Genomic DNA, 22,305 nt, shown 5'->3' on the forward strand with positions numbered 1-22,305 from the left:
CCTCCTCCCTCCCTTCTCCCTCCTCCCTCCCTTCTCCCTCCCTCCCTTCTCCCTCCCTTCCTTCTCCCTCCCTTCCTTCTCCCTCCCTCCCTCCTCCCTCCATCCCTTCTCCCTCCATCCATCTCCCTCCCTTCACCCTCCATCTCCCTCCCTCCATCTCCCTCCCTCCATCCTCCATCTCCCTCCCTTCTCCCTCCCTCTCCCTCCCTCTCCCTCCATCCCTTCATCATCTACCTCCTTTAATTAGACACGAGGTCCCTTAAATTGAAATCCACCCACAGGCATCGTTGTACGGGCAAAGGCAGGGTTTATCTACACTAAATCACAGCGGCGGGTGGCAAGGTGGTGGATTAAACACCATCCTGGGGATCTCTCTCTCCCTCCCTCCCTCTTACCTGTCTCCACGTGTTGCCGGCATCCGAGGTGATGAACATGCTCACGTTGCTGGTGGTCAACTCCGCTCCGATGGAGCCTGAGGAGAGGAGTGGGGGGGAGGTTGGGTGAAGTGTTCAGGATGAGAGAGTCCCGTATGACTTTAGCCAAGTGCTAAACTATTGATATCCTTGTGGGTGTGGGGCTGATTTAAATCAAATCCAAAATTCCACAGCTGCCTGTGGAATTCCATAACCTTAATAAAATATGTTTCTTAAATTACAGAAGTGATTGATGTTATTTCTCCCTGAAGGACGCAGATTGTACACTAGAGTCAAAGTCAGTCATGTCCTTTCATACAATGACAACTAAAACGGTTTCCTAACACACATTACAGTAATATAGTCCATTTACTGTGCTGTATTAACCATCCAGAATCCTCTATCAGATTGAGGCTGTTGAGTCTACTATAATTACTCCCATTTAGTGGCTAATTAGTCAGGTGGTTTAACAGGAGGCTAGAGGAGAAGAAGTCTCCCTCTTGCTCTCCCCTTCATGTATATATCTACCTCAAATACCTCGTACTACTGCACATTGATCTACCCCTTGTATGCAGCTCCATTCTTCTATATTATATCCCTCTTGTGTTACTATTTTTCTTTTTATTCTAATTTCTTAAACTCTGCATTGTTGGGAAGGGCTCGTAAGCAAGCGTTTCACGGTAAAGTCTACACCTGTTGTACTCGCCGCATGTGACAAATGAAACGTGATTGAATTAGATTTGTACCCTAGGATTAAGGGCTTTTATCCAGTGTCGAGGTGAAACAGTGCTCTTCTTAAGTACCCTATAGCTGTTGCTTTAGAGATCTATCACCCAGCAAAACACTGTCGGTTGCAGTAGCCTACTTTGAATGGATACAGAGATGTGAAAACACTATTTGTGTGTTTGTATGTGAATGACTGGTCCCACAGCTGTTGTCCCAGAGCCATGACTCAGCTGAACACAGTCAGTCAGTTACATTATGGATATATGGTCCCGTGTGGCTCAGTTGGTAGAGCATGGTGTTTGCAACGCCAGGGTTGTGGGTTCGATTCCCACGAGGGACCAGTACGGGGAAAAAATGTATGAAATGTATTCACTACTGTAAGTCGCTCTGGATAAGAGCGTCTGCTATATGACTAAAATGTAAAATATAAATGTAATAATATTCTATATAACGGATACAGAGATGTTCTGTAATAACAATTCTACTTGTACTAGCGATAGACCTTCTGTCATACTATGCCATTTATACTACCCCGTAGAGTTCTCCAGAGACCCCATGGCACTGTCTAGTAGTAGACTAGACCCACTCCTGACTCCTAAGGAGTGTGGAGATATGTCATAGACTAGTCTAGCCCAGCAGGAATTAAAATGCTGCTAAAATGGGAAGCCATTCTGAGACTGATGCTGATCGTGAGTCCAAAATGACACCCGATTCCCTATTTAGTGCATAGGCTCTGGTCAAAAGTAGTGCACTATATTGGGAACAGGGTGATATTTGGGACACATCAATGTCGCTGATCCTCCTGTGGTGTTTGTTTTACTCCACTAACGGTGGGGAGATGATGAGTGCATCGAGCGGATATGCACTCCTGTGCCTGGATGCCCATTCGGCAGCCATAAAGGGCTAAACCATGATGGGTATAGTTTTGGGCACCACTGTGGGTTTCTGGAATATGGTTTCCTGTGTTAGGCCACAAATTTGAGCTGACACAGACAGGCTGCCACCTAGGTTCCTGTGGGAGAGAAAAACTCACTGTGGATGGTAGGGCTTGGTGTTTTGTTTTTGTCCCTTTTCATACAACAAGTGGGTCTAATAGTGAATGCTGATTGGTTAAAACTGAATTCCAGCTGGTGTCTATTCCACAAGTTACCACCGGCTAAAGCTAGACGTTATAATGCCTATTTACTCTGTTCCATCTGACTGCGCAATCCACCGTCTCATCAGCCCAGGCAGGCACTTCATAAACTTTATCTCCACTATAAAAAGATAATCTAGACATTATCTCACATTTCTTTTAGACTAATATTTAGTTTTCAACAGCAGAGAAACCTTGCTGTCTGTCCCTCATTGATTCAATATTCAAATTCAATCTCCAGCTGTCCCATAGTAATGAACGTGTCGGGAGTCAGGACGAGACAGATAGACAGGCAGGCAGGCAACGTTTCTCAGCCAGTTTAAATCATGAATCAGCTGGCATCATTTTTATTGATGTATACAAAGAAATGTCAATTGAAAAAAAGGTCAAACGAAACAAAGTGCAGCTAGTTTGCAGTCTTTCCAGCTTCAGTTTGAAGTGATTGACTTCATCTCGGGCCTAACAACACCCGTGCCAATATATCCTCCAAACACCGGCTTCTCTGCATTATCACTGAAATAGAAACATGTTCAGTTGGGTGGCAAAGGTGGTATTTTAACATTGCGAAACCATATATTTAGTCTCTGTTCATGTGCAAATGGGAGAATGTCATATCTGACAAAGGGCCATGTGAAGCCAGTGATGAGCAGTGTGTCACAAAGAGTCAACAGTTCCATACAGCACAATATAAAAGACAATAGAAGGGCACTAGTCAGGCAGTGACTGGAGGAGAAAAAGAAAAGGCACTTAAGAGGAACAGCAGGCACTCTGAAGATTCTGTCCCACTCCAGAATTCCCAAGTGTAGCACTTAGCTAGTAAATCTATCTGTATACAACGCACAGTGGTGACAGCGCGGGGACGTCAGTATGGGCCAACAACAAATATTATGCATGGCCGTCCTAAAGTATGCTGGATCAGAAACTTTTCAGGAAGTGCTTTGGGCTGAGTACATCATTTAAATCCAGATATATTTGCAACGTGAATGAAGCCCCCCGAGTTGTATAACTGCCAGAGTTTGAAAACTTTAACACAGGACATGTTCTTCCCGGAACGATAAGGTATGTAAATTGTCTAAACTCAACTCATAAAGTCAAAAGAAACACCTCAAGTATCTGAGCTTCACAAAATTTTCGCAATAAACGTAACTTTAAAAATCCACACTGTCACTAAAGAAAATACCATGTTCACCTACCTGAGGCCACAATGATCCCCGGGGCAGAGTCCTTGCTCTCGATATTCCCCGACGTGTAGGGGTTGGCCGACACATGTAGGTGGAGGTGTAGGGAGCAGTATGGCTGGGGAGGAAGGACAAACAGAACAGTTAGCCTGACTCATTAACAACAGAATAGAGTTAACTGTATGTCAACACAAACACTCATTAGAGAAGACCCCCAAGCAAATCGAGGTGGGATTTATTGACACACAGGAACGCACGCACAGGAACACACGCACGCATGTGCACACACACAACCCCCCACACCCCCCCCCCCCCCCACCCCCCACCCCCCCCCCATCATAAATCCTCACACAAACACTACTCCCCATTGGCTCCTTCCACCATTAGTTTTGATTGGAATAACCTTTAGCTACACAATTCTCATTAGGACACTGCAAATGCCAGTAGTGCGAGCATGTGTGTTGTGTGTGTTTAGAAGTTTATTAAAAGGCTGACATTTTCTGACAAATGACTGCATCATACTGGGTGAAGGCGAGGTGCGCTTTTGAATCACTAATTACTTTATCAAAGGGTAATTATTTTGGGGTGTATAAAGGGAGCTAAAAGGGGGCTATGCTCTACCCCTTGGCTGACTGGGACCTGTATCTATAATGTACACTGTAATAAAGCTGACCATTAGAGCAAATCTGTGTTACTTTTAGACGGCCAGCACACTTAACTATTAGAAAGACACCGAATAGAGTTGATATCCACAAACAACACAGCAAAGGTCTCAACTTTGGCCACTGAAAGTAGCTACTAGCTAGCATGAACAATCAACACTCAAGTTTGTGGAGAAACAAAGAAAAGAAGGGCATTGTTTGGCTCTCTCTTTATGACACATATCCAGCTCTAAACGTGAGATCAGTTTATTGGACTGGATCAAAATCAAAATGGCTGACCTTTCAGCTCCGCTAGCTTCCTCCACTGCACAACCTCCGGAGCGCTCAGCTTTGACGAGCAGTGCTCTTTCAGAGCTCTATCCCCCCTCCCTCACCACCGCGGCAACGGCCCGGCTCAGTCAACTTCTGACAAGGCCCCGTTGACAAGTCCAACAGTGTTATGACGTGTGTGTGTGTGTATCCATGTGTGTTTGGTACGTGCGTGCATCTGTGTGTGTGTGTTTTTGTGTGTCCTCACTAGTTCACAGCGGATGCTGTTGCCCCTCAGGTCAGCAGTGGGAGCCTGCAGTAGCCTCCAGTCTCTCCCTCTGTTGTAGGTGATATAAGTCTTCACCACGTTGTCCATCTTCTTGTTGGCGAGAAACATCCCTTTTATACCCGCCACCTAGGAGATAGAGATTAGGGAAAACATGTTTGGAAGATGTAATTCTTATTTTATATCCTGCTATCAGCACCACATTTTAGCTGGTCTAATAATGAGTGGTTACTTCAAGGAAGGTTCTAGACCTATTTCTAGGGAAACGGTCAGACACATTGTTCTCAACTGAAAGTGGTCTTATGGTATTTTTTGTCTTTTATTAACATAACAAACTTACATTTTGCACTTTTTATGAACAAAATACGAGAGCAGGCTGTCTCATCAAAACAATGGATGAGGGATAAAAATACCTGACTAATATTACGCATTTTCATAGAGTCTAGACAATAAATCACGTCTTACTTATCTTGTAATACAAACATATATTATATGGTGTTTATCGAGATGTATTCACGTTTTTATGGTTATAGGATGTTTGTGTGCAGCACCAGAGGGGATCTACTGTAATATGCTTCATAATATATTGTGCTCTGCTTAATGCAGGAGATATGATTGTGATACAGATGTCAGATCTTAATTAGACCTATATTAATCGCAGCAAAATAATCCTGCAGCAACAGGATTTGAACGTTTAGTCCAAAATGTTGCTTGATCGGTGGTTAGGCTGTTAGCTGGCAAAAAGTAGGCTACATAATTGTGTGTTAGTGCGGGTTTTCAGTTCCTTTATGTCAATCACAAAGCTCATATGTATTTTCTGCAGCGCAGGAAAATTCTCAGCAACGAGAGATCAAATTAAGATCCAACATCTGTAACACAATCACATCTCCCTAATTAAGCAGAGCACAATATATTATGATGCACATTACAGTAGATCCCCTCTAGAACTACACACAAACATCCTAGAACCATAAAAGCGTGATAACATCTTGCTAAAATCCATTTATTACAAAATAAGTAAGAAGCGATTTATCGTCTAGACTCTAGAGACCGTAGTAAGATACGTGTGTCCTAACTTAATCTGACTTGGGGGCTTGGGAAATAACTCTGAATATGAAACTGAGTTGAAGTCCTCACGTGCATCTGCCAAGCACTCCCTTCTCGTCAATAATTGACAGATACTTCAATCTCGCCTGGAGCTCAGATTTTAGCATATGCTGTGTTTCGGGTCCCCGACCCCAATCAAGGGACTGGATTTGATTCTATCGCCGACCGCAAGGCCAAATGAGGGGTTTAGACACGGCTGGTATATCATCAACAGCCTAATTATTTGATTTTCCATGGAGCTGATATCCATTCAGAGCTGCTATTTTCTTCCCTGGCAATCTGGTTTACAGCGGGCCCCTCGTTTGTATCAGGTATGTAAGCTAATGTCTGCAGTTACTCATCAAAGAAAAGAATGTGCGCGTCAGCAGTTTGAAACTGCTTCTGTGTTCATTCCAAAGCGCGTTTGAAAATGGAACAGCAACTCGGTTTACTTCCAAAAGTGACAGGAGATGACTTTATTCTCTACACCTCCCGGTTCTTAAACTCTCCCACATTGATCGCTAGTCAATATAATCTAATATTACCGGAGTAGGTAATATAGAGAAAGAATAGGTCTATTTGGGAAGATTGCATTGAAACGAGGCTGTGTGTGATGGTTATTATCAGTGATTTATTCATTCCATCTGTCAACTGTGTGATTGGAAATCCTTCAATACACCTTGTACTTGGGGGTCGAACACCTTGAAACTGTATAGTTTGTACTTCTGCCAACATTCGATATCATGGCCCCGCAGGGACTCCACACTTCAAAGCCTACTATAGGCCTGGGCCTATATACTGTACCACTAGAGTATGTGATATAGGTGTTCCAGAGCATAGCTCCACAGGCAGCATTTCACTTCCGGTCTCAGGAAAGATGAAGGCAATTGGTATCTCAAGGTTACACTCTTGTGCAAACCACCTCTGTTTCTAAAATTACATGCCAACCTTGAGCATTGTCAACCTGTATGTGTATTACACCTTTTCTCCAGTGTATTTACAGATCAATCATGAAATTAAGCATGCTCCTTCACCACACTCCTGCCTTGTTTACAGTATATTCACTGTATACATATACAAATTATAAATATATATTCTATATGTATATATTATTGAGACAGAGATAGGTAGAGATGAGTAGAGAGACAGAGAGGGAGGACGATTCAGAGAAGCAGTGGAGACAGGATGACGTATTTGTGCTGCAGGCATCAGTGTTACCCACACAAACAGGTGCATCTATCTTATCTCCAGTATATTTACTTTGTACATGTACAGGAGGTCTATCATGCCGTTGTATATTTACCTCATACAGGTTGATCATGCCGTTGTACATTTACCTCATACAAGTCGATCATGACGTTGTACAATATACCTCATACAAGTCGATCATGACGTTGTACAATATACCTCATACAGGCCTATCATGACGTTGTATAATATACCTCATACAGGTCTATCATGACATTGTATAATATACCTCATACAGGTCTATCATGACGTTGTATAATATACCTCATACAGGTCTATCATGACGTTGTATAATATACCTCATACAGGTCTATCATGACGTTGTATAATATACCTCATACAGGTCTATCATGACGTTGTATAATATACCTCATACAGGTCTATCATGACGTTGTATAATATACCTCATACAGGTCTATCATGACGTTGTACAATATACCTCATACAGGTCTATCATGACGTTGTACAATATACCTCATACAGGTCTATCATGACGTTGTACAATATACCTCATACAGGTCTATCATGACGTTGTACAATATACCTCATACAGGTCTATCATGACGTTGTACAATATACCTCATACAGGTCTATCATGACGTTGTACAATATACCTCATACAGGTCTATCATGACGTTGTACAATATACCTCATACAGGTCTATCATGACGTTGTACAATATACCTCATACAGGTCTATCATGACGTTGTACAATATACCTCATACAGGTCTATCATGACGTTGTACAATATACCTCATACAGGTCTATCATGACGTTGTATAATATACCTCATACAGGTCTATCATGACGTTGTATAATATACCTCATACAGGTCTATCATGACGTTGTATAATATACCTCATACAGGTCTATCATGACGTTGTATAATATACCTCATACAGGTCTATCATGACGTTGTATAATATACCTCATACAGGTCTATCATGACGTTGTATAATATACCTCATACAGGTCTATCATGACGTTGTATAATATACCTCATACAGGTCTATCATGAAATTGTATAATATACCTCATACAGGTCTATCATGACGTTGTACAATATACCTCATACAGGTCTATCATGACGTTGTACATTTACCGCATACAGGTTGATCATGACATTGTACATTTACCTCATACAGGTCTATCATTGAGTTGTATATTTACCTCATACAGGTTGATCATGACATTGTACATTTACCTCATACAGGTCTATCATGACGTTGCCCTCGTGCCCCATGCTGCTGACTACGTTCTCCAGGGCCAAGGTGTAGAAGACCCCTCCAGTCTCTGACACGTACAGGTTGTAGGTGTCGTTCTGGTTCCACTCCTGTACCGCCGCAACCACCCGGTTCTCATCCGTACTGATCACATGCAGATCCTAGCAGAGAAAGAACGTCAGCAGGTTACATTTGACATTAAGTTGCATACATACTGTATCATGTAATTAATTACAGACTAATATACTCTGAGTGTACAAAACATTAGGAACACCTGCTCTTTCAAAGACAGACTGACCAGGTGAAAACTATTATCCCTTATTGATGTCACTTGTTAAATCCACTTCAACCAGTGTTTATGAAGGGGAGGAGACAGGTTAAAGAAGGATTTTTAAGCATTGAGAAAATTGAGACAAGGATTGTGTATGTGTGACATTCAGAGGGTGAATGGGCAAGACAAAATATTTGTGGCTTTGAATGGGGTATGGTAGTAGGTGCCAGCCGTGCGCACCGGTTTGTGTCAAGAGTTTTTCACGCTCAACAGTTTCCTGTGTGTGTCAACAATGGTCCACCACCCAAAATATATCCAGCCAACTTGACACAACGGTGGGAATCATTGGAGTCAACATGGGCCAGTATCCCTGTGAAACGCTTTCAACACCTTGTAGAGTCCGTGCCACGACGAATTGTGGCTGTTCTGAGGGCAACTCAATATTAGGAAGGTGTTCTTAATGTTTGGTACATTGAGTTAAATGAACATTTAAATTAATCATTTTTACAGCGATTTTGTTTCATTACAATTCATTAATTAGTTGGTAGCTAACAATTTCAATTAGATTGCATTGGTGAAACAATCAGGTTTAATTAATGACATGCAGGCCAACTGTAATTTCACTTACACAATAAAATAATGACACAATAGTAATTACAGTGAAATTACACTGGAATGAACAACTTAATGAAGAGATTATCAAGCAACAGACTCAAACGTCTAATTTTAAAATCCCCATGTAATTATCAAATTACAGAGGTGATGCAGTATGTAACTCTCAAAATGGTAACAGAAAAACAATCTACTGCTTCAGAAGTAAGTGATCTGATACTCTCTCTAACTACTGTAGCTCCCCCCCATGGAGATGATAGTTCAACCCTGACAACTTTTGCATGCATCTACCCATTTAGAATGCATTCTATTAAATCCAGCACATAATAAGGAACGTAATAAAAAAATACGAAAATAACTAATTATAATCGAATCTAACCTCTCCCTTGATTAACCTGAAAAATGGACACTTTGAATCAGTTTTGATTTCCATGTACCCACAATCAACGCCTGTTAATAGTAATATGTCAACGGTGTATTACAGTGGCCTTTCGAGAACCTCCGTCTACCCAATTTACCATCGCACCCCCGCTGGGTTTAATCAGAAGAATAAATCAGTATCCGACCTCATTCTCACCAACGTAACTCCAGCGAGGAGGATATTACACTTATTAACTTGAATTGTGTGCTCGTCGGCCCGCACTAACACAGAGGGACACAAGCTGTTCTCGCTAGTGAATTTCATCTACCTCTGGCTGCGCCTGCAACACCTCAGTGTGGCGAGACAGAGCGAGAGAACGAGAGAGCGAGAGAGAGCGAGAGAGAGCGAGAGAGAGCGAGAGAGAGCGAGAGAGAGCGAGAGAGATTAGGATGGCCCATGGCTTGATTGAATAAAACATGTTTAATTGTCAACGGAGAGGCGGGAAGGACACAAGAGAGGCCACAGGCATATAGGTGCATTGAATAACAATGCCAGAAACAATGGCAGTTGGTTTTGGCCTCAGTTCACTCATAAATAACAAAGGGATGCTGGATAGAAAGCTACCTGTGTTGTTTCCAGTATTGGTCTCATGATGGCTTAGGTTTGAATTCCCATAGAGATTATTCTTTTGATGCATTTAAGGTAGGTTGAAAGATAGCTATATAACCACTGGACTGGAGTCTGGTCGAGTGGGTAACACTCTTGCTTCCGGAACCATATACTTCTTCCTGCAGCAGGGATCCCGGTTTGTTCCCGGCATGAGCCCTAGACACTTCTGCACCCTCTACTCGGTCTCCCTGCTTCTGCACCCTCTACTCGGTCTCCCTGCTTCTGTTGCCTCTACTCGGTCTCCCTGCTTCTGTTGCCTCTACTCGGTCTCCCTGCTTCTGTTGCCTCTACTCGGTCTCCCTGCTTCTGCTCCCTCTACTCGGTCTCCCTGCTTCTGCACCCTCTACTCGGTCTCCCTGCTTCTGCACCCTCTACTCGGTCTCCCTGCTTCTGCACCCTCTACTCGGTCTCCCTGCTTCTGCTGCCTCTACTCGGTCTCCCTGCTTCTGTTGCCTCTACTCGGTCTCCCTGCTTCTGTTGCCTCTACTCGGTCTCCCTGCTTCTGTTGCCTCTACTCGGTCTCCCTGCTTCTGTTGCCTCTACTCGGTCTCCCTGCTTCTGTTGCCTCTACTCGGTCTCCCTGCTTCTATCCTGGAATGTTGATCGACCATTGTATGCCCATGTGTGTCTGTGGGTTATACCTTAGGCAAGGTGTATTTGGGCAGCTTCATGGGTGTGAAGACTTCCCGCTTGGCTGACACGTAGTAGATTGGACGCCCACCAGTTGACACCTGCAGGTCATGAAACCATTGAATGAAAACACATTCAAGATATACGACCCATCAAGCGTACTACATACTAAAGCCCTGATTAATATAACCTGTTATAATACATTTCCAATAAACGTATTACATGGTCTCTCTCGCACACACACACCCCCCTTTGGATTACATCAATAAAACACGTTTATCAGTAAAACGCACCAATCCCAAAAATACATAATAGCCTTAAAATAAACACTTAACCTGTTAGGGCTAGGGGGCAGCATTTGCACGTCTGGATAAAAAAAATGTACCCGATTTAATCTGGTTACTAATCCTACCCAGTAACTAGAATATGCATATACTTATTATATATGGATAGAAAACACTCTAAAGTTTCTAAAACTGTTTGAATGGTGTCTGTGAGTATAACAGAACTCATTTGGCAGGCAAAACCCTGAGACATTTTCTGACAGGAAGTGGATACCTGATGTGTTGTATTGACTTTCAACCTATCCCATTGAAAAACACAGGGGCTGAGGAATATTTTGGCACTTCCTATTGCTTCCACTAGATGTCACCAGCCTTTACAAAGTGTTTTGAGTCTTCTGGAGGGAGATCTGACCGAACAAGAGCCATGGAACGATGATGTCCCATTAGACACCTGGCGCGCGAGTTCATGTTGGGTACCCTCGTTCCAATACGTTATAAAAGAGTATGCATTCGTCCACCTTGAATATTATTCATGTTCTGGTTAAAAAAGGCCCTAATGATTCATGCTATACAACGTTTGACATGTTTGAACGAACGTAAATATATTTTTTCCCCTCGTTCATGACGAGAAGTCCGGCTGGCTTAGATCATGTGCTAACAAGACGGAGATTTTTGGACATAAATGATGAGCTTTTTTTAACAAAACTACATTCGTTATGGACCTGTGATACCTGGAAGTGACATCTGAGGAAGAGAATCAAAGGTAATGGATTATTTACATAGTATTTTCGCAAAGTGTGATTTCCCAGTAAGGTTATTTTTAAATCTGGCAAGTTGATTGCGTTCAAGAGATGTAAATCTATAATTCTTTAAATGACAATATAATATTTTACCAATGTTTTCTAATTTTAATTATTTAATTTGTGACGCTGACTTGACTGCCGGTTATTGGAGGGAAACGATTTCCTCAACATCAATGCCATAGTAAAACGCTGTTTTTGGATATAAATATGAACTTGATAGAACTAAAAATGCATGCATTGTCTAACATAATGTCCTAGGAGTGTCATCTGATGGAGATTGTAAAAGGTTAGTGCATCATTTTAGCTGGTTTTATGGTTTTGGTGACCCTGTCTTTGACTTGACAAAACATTACACACAACTCTTGTAAATGTACTGTCCTAACATACTCTAAATTTATGCTTTCGCCGTAAAACCTTTTTGAAATCGTAAAACGTGGTTAGATTAAGGAGATGTTTATCTTTCAAAGGGTGTAAAATAGTTGTATGTTTGAAAAATTAGAATTTTGACATTTATTTGGATTCAAATTTGCCGCTCTTGAAATGCACCTGCTGTTGATGGAGTGCACCACGGGTGGCACGCTAGCGTCCCACCTAGCCCATAGAGGTTAAGAGTAAAATGATCTTCAACATTTCTGATAATCCTATTACATGTTCTCTTACACACAAACCTCTGTTCTGGTTCAAGTCAGATATGGGCAATTACCTACCTGGACAAACACATACTCGTCTTGCACCACAAGGGAATTGGGGTCAATGTAGCCAGGGAACGGCTTGCCCTTATTGGCCTCGGTGCAGTTCTGCAGCTTGCAGGTGACGTACAGCGCCTCTGCACACAAGGAGAGAAGAAACCGCAGCCATTGAACCAATGATCATATTAGCCAATGGGGGACAGGCAGCCTTCACCGCGAGCCAGCCTTCCATCAGGTGTCTCACATTAATTGCATCAATAAAGTGGCGAGCAAAAAGCGAGGGGAAAGCAGATGGTGGACCAGGGAGGACAATTGCTTTCTTTCCCTTCAACAGCGGTGTGAGGTGGGGAGCGAGGTGTGGGACTGGCTGTCCCTGTGTGTTAGGCTTCAGCTAACTATGTTGTCTGGTTTACACAGTGAGCCGCGTGACCAATGGTGATGGCCATACAGGGGCAAGGCTTGCACTGTCACAAGGGTGTCTGTATCTGTGGTGGCTGCTACCTGGGGGTGATTCTGCCACTCCGGCCAAAAGGGTGGTTGTTTGCTTTCTGTCAGGGATTAGAGGGAAGTTTCTATTTTTGTCTATTGAGTTGAGGACCGGGGAGAATACCCCTTAAGTTTTGAGAGATGTATCCCCAGTACAATGGCGTAGATTAACTATGAGGTTACCTCCATATCTGTATCAACCTTTTGACGTTAGGATACATATAACATGTTCATGACAGAGTAGAAAAATATCAACTGTGAATTGGTATTGTATCATGCATATTGCGTCACTGTATCAGGTAGATCCATTCAAATGTTCCATTATGTTCTGCCAAACCACAGACAGCTGGCCATTGGGTTTCCATCCATTCCATTGACATTCAGAATGTTGAGCATCCGGATCACTCTGGTTTTAAAGGCATTCTAATATATGCATTACTTTTCTCAATTGTCATTGTGTGTCCCCCACGCCTTTAAATCGTGTGGCTCATAGCCCTTCATACCCTCTCAATCCCTTTCCACTTTAGTTCAAGGCTCATGGTACAGTAGAGACACCGGAAAAATTGAGGAACAGAGCAGGAACTCTGAAACTTGAATTACTCACGTCCTTCAGAGATGATGGTTTCCAGGTGAATTAAGCCCGGTTCTTTGTCTAAACCCGTTTTTGACCTGCGAGGGAAAAGACACATTTCTTTCAGGTACATCACTATTCTTTAGCAAGGAAAGACAGAAGGATATCACTGATGCTACCGAGCCTATACGTACCTTCTTATCCATGACATTGCTTGTCAGATAAATTCAGAACAGAGGGGAAATGACAACCAGAATGACAATTGCCAGAAACTTCAAGGGCCCAGGCTATACCCCTGTGGAACACCTCAAAAGGTTGTACAATGAGGTAAAAAGGAAAACTTCCTCAGGTGTTGCATGTGATGTTACCGTGTTCAAGGCAAAACCTTACAAAACTGCCCTTACTTTCCTGACAGATTGATGGGGCATCATTAGTAAGAGGGAAAGTAATTGATTTGCTTGCTCAGAACACCCGCAGACACGGTGCAGCTACACAAAATCATTACAGGCCTGAAATATTTACTTAAAGGAAATCAGAGGGATATCTTCATAGAGCAAAGGAGACAGCACACAAAGGGAAAGGATGTCACGCACAGAGCCCACCCCCCGATCTTAAATATGGCAGTTTTTGTCAGTATTGTTGATTTCCCAGATAAAATGCATCATCTCTAGTTCTCCCTCATTTGCTCTTCTACGGGTGAACAACCATTCTTTAAGCTCACCTATTTCAAGTCTCAGACTGTACTAGAGGGTGAGTTTGAACCTACAGCATCTACAATGTGAGAAGATGTAAGGGGCAGTAATAATGATTTGACGTTTCATTAGCTGTGATGTTGTCTCCCTTGAGACTAGTGGTAAAAATTAGGAGAAGGATTGTCATGAGACGGAGCTCTTGCCTCACATAAACTCAGAGAGGATGTGATCTATAGATGTGATCCAGATTCTAGATGAAAATCTGCTCACGACTGGCAGGTTGACATTTTTTGGGGACGAGTCCTGTCCTCGAGTCAGAACTGAGCGATTTCCACTTGATGGGCCAGCTGCAAAGTCAAAATTGGCTATATTGTAATTTAATGTTAGGGTTAGGCATCAGGGTTAGCAGTGTGGTTAAGGTTAGGGTTAGATTTAAAATCTGATTTTATGAATTTGTGGCTGTGCTAGCGAACACTCTGCAAAGCTGCCTCTAGAACAAGATTCATGACGAAACATGTTAACCTGCTCACAACTGTGCCTTTTCTTTTCAACTACAATGGTCTGAGTCAGAAAGGAAGTTTCCCAAAACCTTATTAACAGGGTTCACACAGTCCTAAAAATACATCTCACTCACTCAAGGAGTGCAGAAGCAAACCCTCTAGGCATCCTCCTCCCAGAACTGCCTAGCTTGTTACCACTGACAGTTTCTCACGAATTTACTCAACAAAAGCTTTTTTTATACATCCGACTTAAGCCAGTTGTGTTAAAAATGACTGGATTTGACAGTTCGTGTCTGGCCAGCTACGTGGGACCAGCTACGAAGTAGAACAGATGGAGAACAGAGGAGGATAACAAGAAACGAAACAGTAAAAGGAAGATCAAATCCCTGCAGAATATAGATAGAAGACAAGAGCATTCTCATGGGGTGGATTTGACTGACACGGTCAAGTAAGGTCATGCTTTCGAAAGACCTAGGGCTATATGGTTCAAACAGAAGATCAAATCAAACTACAATGCTCTTATTATCAAGTATTATCAAGGACTGCTGTATCCCATGACAGAAAAGTAAAAAACAAAAGAATAATATATTTTTTGCAGTATTAATTGTACAAGGTAATTCATGCATATCCAAATCCATTTAACGCCCTCAAATTAACATTCCAAACGTAACTCCAAAACCTTGCATATAACCTTGCTTTAGGAATAACATTGAACAGGACCCTCCAGAGCTCCAACAGGTCCAACTGAAATCACAAAACTCATCCAAAATCCAACTCATGTGTTGACTACTCTGTCTGTTCACATTCCCTTGTTCACTAGCCACGCTCGACCAAACGAAGACCACATCGTTAGCTGCATTCCAAATGCTGAACCATTCAGCATAGTGAGTTCACTAACAAGCCCTAACGGGCCGCTGCATTCGTTAGAAGTCTGAACCTCTTTGGAGTGTCAGTACCTTGCTATCTCATGTTGAGAAAGAACAGGCGCAGACTCATCAATAATGTAATGCAAAGAAGAGGATTCACTCTGGCATATATCCTTCCATTAAGAATGTGGAAAGACCAAAAAGGATTTCAATGTATAGTTAGTCTCGACATTAGGAAAGACAGGAAGAAGGTTATAGGTTGCTGTGCTTACCAGTAGAATCGATTGGGGGCCACCCTCTCATGGACAAGTTGCCACCTCCTTCCAAACTCCACCGAGCTGTACAGCTGTGGGGACAAAGCCGATGGGAATTACATACTGTATTCAGTCAGACAAGACAGATTAAATGAATACTGTAAAATAAACATTCAACACAAACCCTAAAAGTCCAGATATAGTTTAGCATTTTCCCATTACAGTCAATGTGATACAATATGAGCATAACTCGTTATATAATTAGTCCTGTTCACTTCACAAATAATGCAATCATGCAATTACTTCTACTTCCGTAGGAAAAATTGCTCTCAAGTTCATTTACATTCTTGAGAAGCTATATTACCTACATGGCACAAGAGGGCAACAAAAATGTGCCTCAGAAGAATCACCAGAACAGGGCTGAAGCTGAGGACACGATCTGTCAATTCTCCACACATTCCTTCCATGTGAAAACCCCACACACATTCCTATGTTAAATATGAAGCTGTTAAAGGGATTGAGTATGGTGAGGGTGTCATTGTACTGGAGATATGGCTACATACTCCTAACAAGGCTAGAGAACAGCGGGGGGGGGGGGGGGGGCTGATGTGTGTGCGTGTGTGTGTTGGGGAGCCTAGCAGGGGAGCCGCGGCACAGCCCGTGGTCCCAATGTGAGCATTGTTTCACTAGTCAGCACTTCGGTAGGTTGCTGAGATATCCCAATCTCTACTGAGAGCTGCTACACAGAGATGGTTCACACACACAGAGAGATATCACAGTCTCTATCGGTAGATGGTATGAGCCGAGGGGGGATTCTTTCAAGAAACAGGAAAGCTTATTTGGGGAAGGAAGCATGGTACAATTGAATATCCTGAATAAGCATGGAATAAATGCCTTTTGTTTGCAGCTTCTTTCACTATTTATAGTGGAGTCAGTATTTGTTTTTCTTACTAACTGGTTACTGTGAACTATCCAAGGTAATTGGATAGAATAATGTCAATATTGGGCTTTGTTTTTTGTTTGTTGTTTTCTGAGCTTAATGTGTTTACTGCTGTCCAGCCAATGAGGAGAGAATGGTCAAGTTGTGAAAGTTTGTATGTGTTACTTTTTTTTTTTTTTTTACAAAAACAGCTGCGACAGCTAAACCAAATTATGTATTAGTTTACTGATTACAGCAGAGAAGTCAACGAGGCGTAAGACTATTTAATTGTTTTAGTTTGTGGACTTTTTCCATTTTAAACGTGAGCGATCAAGCATAACATGTAAACAGTAATTTATTAACGGCCGACTGAATGGTGATACTGTTTGTTTATATTTCTTTATTTTTTTAAATTGTAGTTATTTACTCTTTCCTGAAGGGTGTCAAGGCCTCAGTTAACAGACCTCCATATCAGCACATTTTCATTCAAATAATCCCCTTGACAATTATTGTTATTCAATTGATAATCATGTTTATCAAACTAATCCGAACCACTATTAATGCCAAGCTGAATTGCAGGCATTTGAACTGTAGTGAATTGATATTCCATTACGTAAGGTCTTTACACAATAGTCTTCAAAGGACACCAGTGACGGCCAACCATTAAGGTATTCAGTCCACAACACATACGAATACCATTTGTAACATCATTAACCATTCCATAACATTAGATCAGGTTGAACATGCTACTATGCATGTACTGTACTGCACTGCACTGCATATGTACTATACAGTCTGTTCCTTCCATACCATATGTGCCATATAAAATATCTACCTATGAGCATATGCTATTCTGGCCACAGAACATGGTCAATATATTTCTATGTCAATACATGGCAGTGGAAAATGTGAAAAATGCTATTTGAACTGAGCTATGACTTTCATTAGGAACAGAGTTAAATTAAACAGATGCAAGAAGAAGGGGTAGAGAGGCAGGAAATCACTCTGGCTAATTAGCTAACCCCCACACTGAGGTTGTGTCTCAAATTGCACCCTATTCCCTAGTTAGTGCAATCATTTTAACCAGGGCCCATATGGATCTGGTCAAAAGTAGTGCATCATATAGGGAATAGGGTGCCATTTGAGAGACATGCAGTGTTAGCACTTAGTCAGGCAAGTCGGAGAGGAAGGAGAGTGAGAGGGATTTGTACATTGAAATACAGACTGGCTAGAGAGCCAGTTTCTCAATCTAGGAAATGCCAAGGAGGAATAGCTCCAAGGCACCATAGAGAGTAAATAAAGAGAAGGGGAAAGACGGGAGCAGGAGAGAAAGGGAGGGAGGGAGACGAGGGGAGGGTGTGAGAGATTGAGAGCGAGAGAGAGCGAGATTAAAATAGACAGAGATAGGCAGAGATAGAAAGAGAAAAGTCAAGACAGTAGTGAGGGTGTATAGAGCCTAGCATATATATACACACACACACGGCCAGGTGCATCCTATAACAACAGCAAAAAAAACTCCCGAAGTACAATAAGCATCTCCCCTGGAAAAAGTATTATTATTATTTATCAGATGTGAAACATTAGGCCCAAATTGCTCTGGCTGCAAGCAAGGCATTTTATTAATGGTAATGGTCATTCTCAAAATGGCTATATATCGCAGGTCTGGAATATATCTTTTGCATAATAACCTTCTCTCTTATCTCAGTAGTTCACCAACAATTACCATCACAAGACAGTGTCTCATGTATTAGATGATTATTTACTCGATAAAAATATGCACTTCATTCCCTTAGACTCCGATATCAATTAATTATAAGCACAATGTTTATATGTTTGTCTGATTCATCGAGCTTAAATGGGGATATGAAATCCCTGAGTCATGGAGAAAAGGTATTAGTCAAACCATTGGTCTAAGGGTACATAATACACGTTTAACCTTTGTGAAGGTGCTTATGATTGTTTATCGGGGTTCACCTCTGTTGGTTTTGCTTTCTCATCAAGTTATTGGAAGGAATGCCGGGACTACATTTAACGGACGAGGAGTTTAAAGGGAAATCTACTTCTTATTCATCATCTCCAGCACCACCCCAACATTAACATATGTGAAAATGGCGCATTTCTATGTTTTGTAGTAAAAACAATAGAGAAAGATTAGTCTTTCCAAAGACATCAACCAATTAGTAGAGAATTAGTAGTCAATGCCTACTCACAATTGGTCAGAATCACACGATGCACATCTTCCTCTAAATTTTTTTTACTACCAAACATTTGTCAAATATGTTGATGTTGGGTGTGGTGCTGGAGATGATGAATTTGAAGTTTAAAAATTGTGAAGTTTCCTTTTAAGGGACTTCGGTATTGGTCCTCAAAAGTCCCCATACAGCAAAAGAAAGTCCTCATGTAGGGCCATCTGTAGGAATCTATGAAATATATGAAGTATGTTGAGTGTATGGCACTATACAGTGCATTTGGAAAGTATTCAGACCCTTTCCCTTTTTCCAAATTTTATTATGTTACAGCCTTATTCTAAAATGGATACAACAATTTCTTTCCCCTCAATCAATCTACACACAATACCCCATAATGACAAAGCTGAAAAACATCCCCACAGCATGATGCTGCCACCACCATGCTTCACCGTAGAGAGATTGGGAAACTAGTCAGGATTGATGGAAAGATGAACGGAGCAAAGTACAGAGAGATCCTTGATGAAAACCTGTTCCAGAGCGCTCAGGACCACAGACTGGGGCGAAGGTTCACCTTCCAGCAGGACAACGACCCGAAGCACACAGCCAAGACAACGCAGGAGTGGCTTCGGAAAAGTCTCTGAATGTCCTTGAGTGGCCCAGCCAGAGCTTGGACTTGAACCCGATAAAACATCTCTGGACCTGAAAATAGATGTGCAGCAACACTCTCCATCCAACCTGACAGAGTTTGAGGATCTACAGAGGAAAATGGGAAAAACTCCCCAAATACAGGTGTGCCAAGGGTGTAGCGTCATACCCAAGAAGAATCAAGGCTGTAATCGCTGCCAAAGGTGCTTCAACAAAGTACTGACTAAAGGGACTGAATACTTATGTAAATGTGATATGTTGTTTTTTAATACATTTGCAAAAATATCTAAAAACCTGTTTTTGCTTTGTCGTTATGGAGTATTGTGTGTAGATTGATGAGGTAAAAAACTATTTAATCAATTTTAGAATAAGGCTGTAACGTAACAAAATGTGGAAAAAGTCAAGGAGCCTGAATACATTCTGAATGCACTGATATGGAGTATATGGCTCTATATACGGCTTTGGTCTCAGCCACAAGAACTGAATTAATTAAAGTATGAGCAAATCAGTTTGAGCAAGTTATGACTAATGGACTTTGCCACTCAGTTGAACTTAACATATTATTTTTTATATATTTTTTTTGTAAACGTTTTAGCAGACACTCTTATCCAGAGCAACTTTCAGTAGTGAATGCATACATTTTATACATTTTTTCCCCTGTACTGGTCCCCCGTGGGAATCGAACCCACAACCCTTTTTTTCCCGTACTGGTCCCCCGTGGGAATCGAACCCACAACCCTGGCGTTGCAAACACCATGCTCTACCAACTGAGCCACACGGGACCAATATTACACAGTCTAGTGTCGTTATGTCAACAATCATCAACCCACTGTGTGAATGCTACTCGCTTTCAGGAAAGTTCAGGGCTACATTCAGGACTACTTTTAGCTTACATCCACAGACACCAATGAAGTCTCTAATTCGTCTAATCTCTCGCTCTCCCTTTGTCATATCTGAATATGAGTAATGAGTCAGACAATAACCTCTCGCCATGGTTACGCCACTCAATCACCGGCAGAGAAAATAGTCCAACTGATGCTGCCTCACCCCTCACCCTCACCCTCCACCTGACTCATAACAGCTCACCTTGTTTTGATGTCTGACAGAGGGCAAAACCGACAGAAGACAGAAAGCCTCTGATGACAAAAGAGACAGTAGCTAGCTACCAGATACAGTAGTTAAGTGATCTCTCTGTGTGTGTGTGTGTTTTCTAGAAGTCCCTCAATCTAGGACATGCAAATAATGAGGAGAAATAGCTCTAAGGGCCCACTGCAAGAGAAATGAAGGAAAGGGAGTAGGGGAGAGGGAGTGAGGAAGGAATGGAGGGAGGTAGAGAGGTTGCCTGACGACTCAAACTGAATTCTTCCGCTGCTCGTCTAAGACTGCCATCATTGAAGCCATTTGTCGTGACGTCAAAATGAGGGGTGTTGTACAAAACAAAGTCATCAGTGATAGGATCATTTCTAACCAATCAGGTTATCAAAGCCAGTATTCAAACCCACTGCTTTACCCACGTGTGTTCTGGCTCAACCCATAGTCTTCTGGGACCAATCAAAATGTTTAGAATTTGTTTGCATTCAAGAAATCGTCGGGGGAGGTACTTGTATTCAGACTCATTGCGGAGAATGAACTAACACTCGTGGGCGTGGCGTAGCATTTACAGTGAGGGAAAAAAGTATTTGATCCCCTGCTGATTTTGTACGTTTGCCCAGGCGCACCGGTTTGTGTCAAGAACGGCAACGCTGCAGGGTTTTTCATGCTCAACAGTTTCCTGTGTGTAGCAAGAATGGTCCATCTCTCAAAGGACATCCAGCCAACTTGACAACTGTGGGAAACTTTGGAGTCAACATGGGCTGGCATCCCTGTAGAATGCTTTCGACACCTTGTAGAGTCAATACCCTGACATTGCTTCAACTCAATATTAGTAAGCTATTCTTAATGTTTTCTACACCCGGTGTATATGCATGGCCAGGTGCATCTTATAACTACAGCCAAACACCTCCCAAGGTACACTAAGTACCTCAGGAAAAAAAAGAGAAACATTAATTATTTATCAGATGTGAAACATTAGGCCCAAATTGCTCTGGCTGCAAGCAAGGCATTTATTAATGGTAATGGTCATTCTCAAAATTGCTATAAATCGCAGGTCTGGAATATATCTTTTACATATTACCATCTCTTGCCTCAGTAGTTCATCGGTAATTACCATCATCAGACAGCGTCTCATATATTAGATGGTTATTTATTCTTAAAACATATGCACTTCATTCCCATGGACTAGAATGTTGATGATTAATCGCCACATTTTTTATACCTTTGATGCCTTGCCTGAAAATACTGTAGGGGATATCAAATCCCTGAGTCATGGAGAAAAGGAATTAGTCAAACGCTCGGTCTAAGGGAATCTAACACACGTTTAACCTTTATTAAAGGTGCTTATGACTGTTTATCGGGGTTCACCTCTGTTGGTTTTGCTTTCTCCTAAAGTTATTGGAAGGGATGCCGGGCCTACATTTAACGGATGAGGAGCTTAAGGGACTTAGGGATTCGTCCTCTGAAGTCCCCAAACTGCACCGGAAAATCCTCATGTAGGGCCACCTGAGCCACATATACAGTAGGACTCTATGAAGAATGTGGAGTATATTGAGTGTATGGCA

General features: G+C 42.0%; 1 protein-coding gene across 2 annotated transcripts in view; it reads right to left on the reverse strand.

Annotated features, from left to right (window-relative positions):
• The window catches only part of LOC106564712 (VPS10 domain-containing receptor SorCS1), a 156,414-nt gene that overhangs the window by 34,509 nt on the left and 99,600 nt on the right, over nt 1-22,305 (reverse strand). For both annotated transcript variants that reach the window (XR_006757943.2, XM_045691193.2), the window contains exons 5-12: nt 15,914-15,987; nt 13,617-13,681; nt 12,545-12,663; nt 10,762-10,851; nt 8,189-8,368; nt 4,632-4,778; nt 3,468-3,570; nt 396-472 (exon numbers count right to left, since the gene is read on the reverse strand). Coding sequence is in view for 1 of the 2 variants with exons in the window: in XM_045691193.2 (XP_045547149.1) it covers nt 396-472; nt 3,468-3,570; nt 4,632-4,778; nt 8,189-8,368; nt 10,762-10,851; nt 12,545-12,663; nt 13,617-13,681; nt 15,914-15,987 (855 nt within the window). In the remaining variant the exon portion in view is untranslated. The remainder of the gene's footprint in view (nt 1-395; nt 473-3,467; nt 3,571-4,631; nt 4,779-8,188; nt 8,369-10,761; nt 10,852-12,544; nt 12,664-13,616; nt 13,682-15,913; nt 15,988-22,305) is intronic.

Source organism: Salmo salar, chromosome 12, assembly GCF_965601325.2.
Source record: "Salmo salar chromosome 12, fSalSal1, whole genome shotgun sequence".
Classification (NCBI taxonomy): Eukaryota; Metazoa; Chordata; class Actinopteri; order Salmoniformes; family Salmonidae; genus Salmo; species Salmo salar.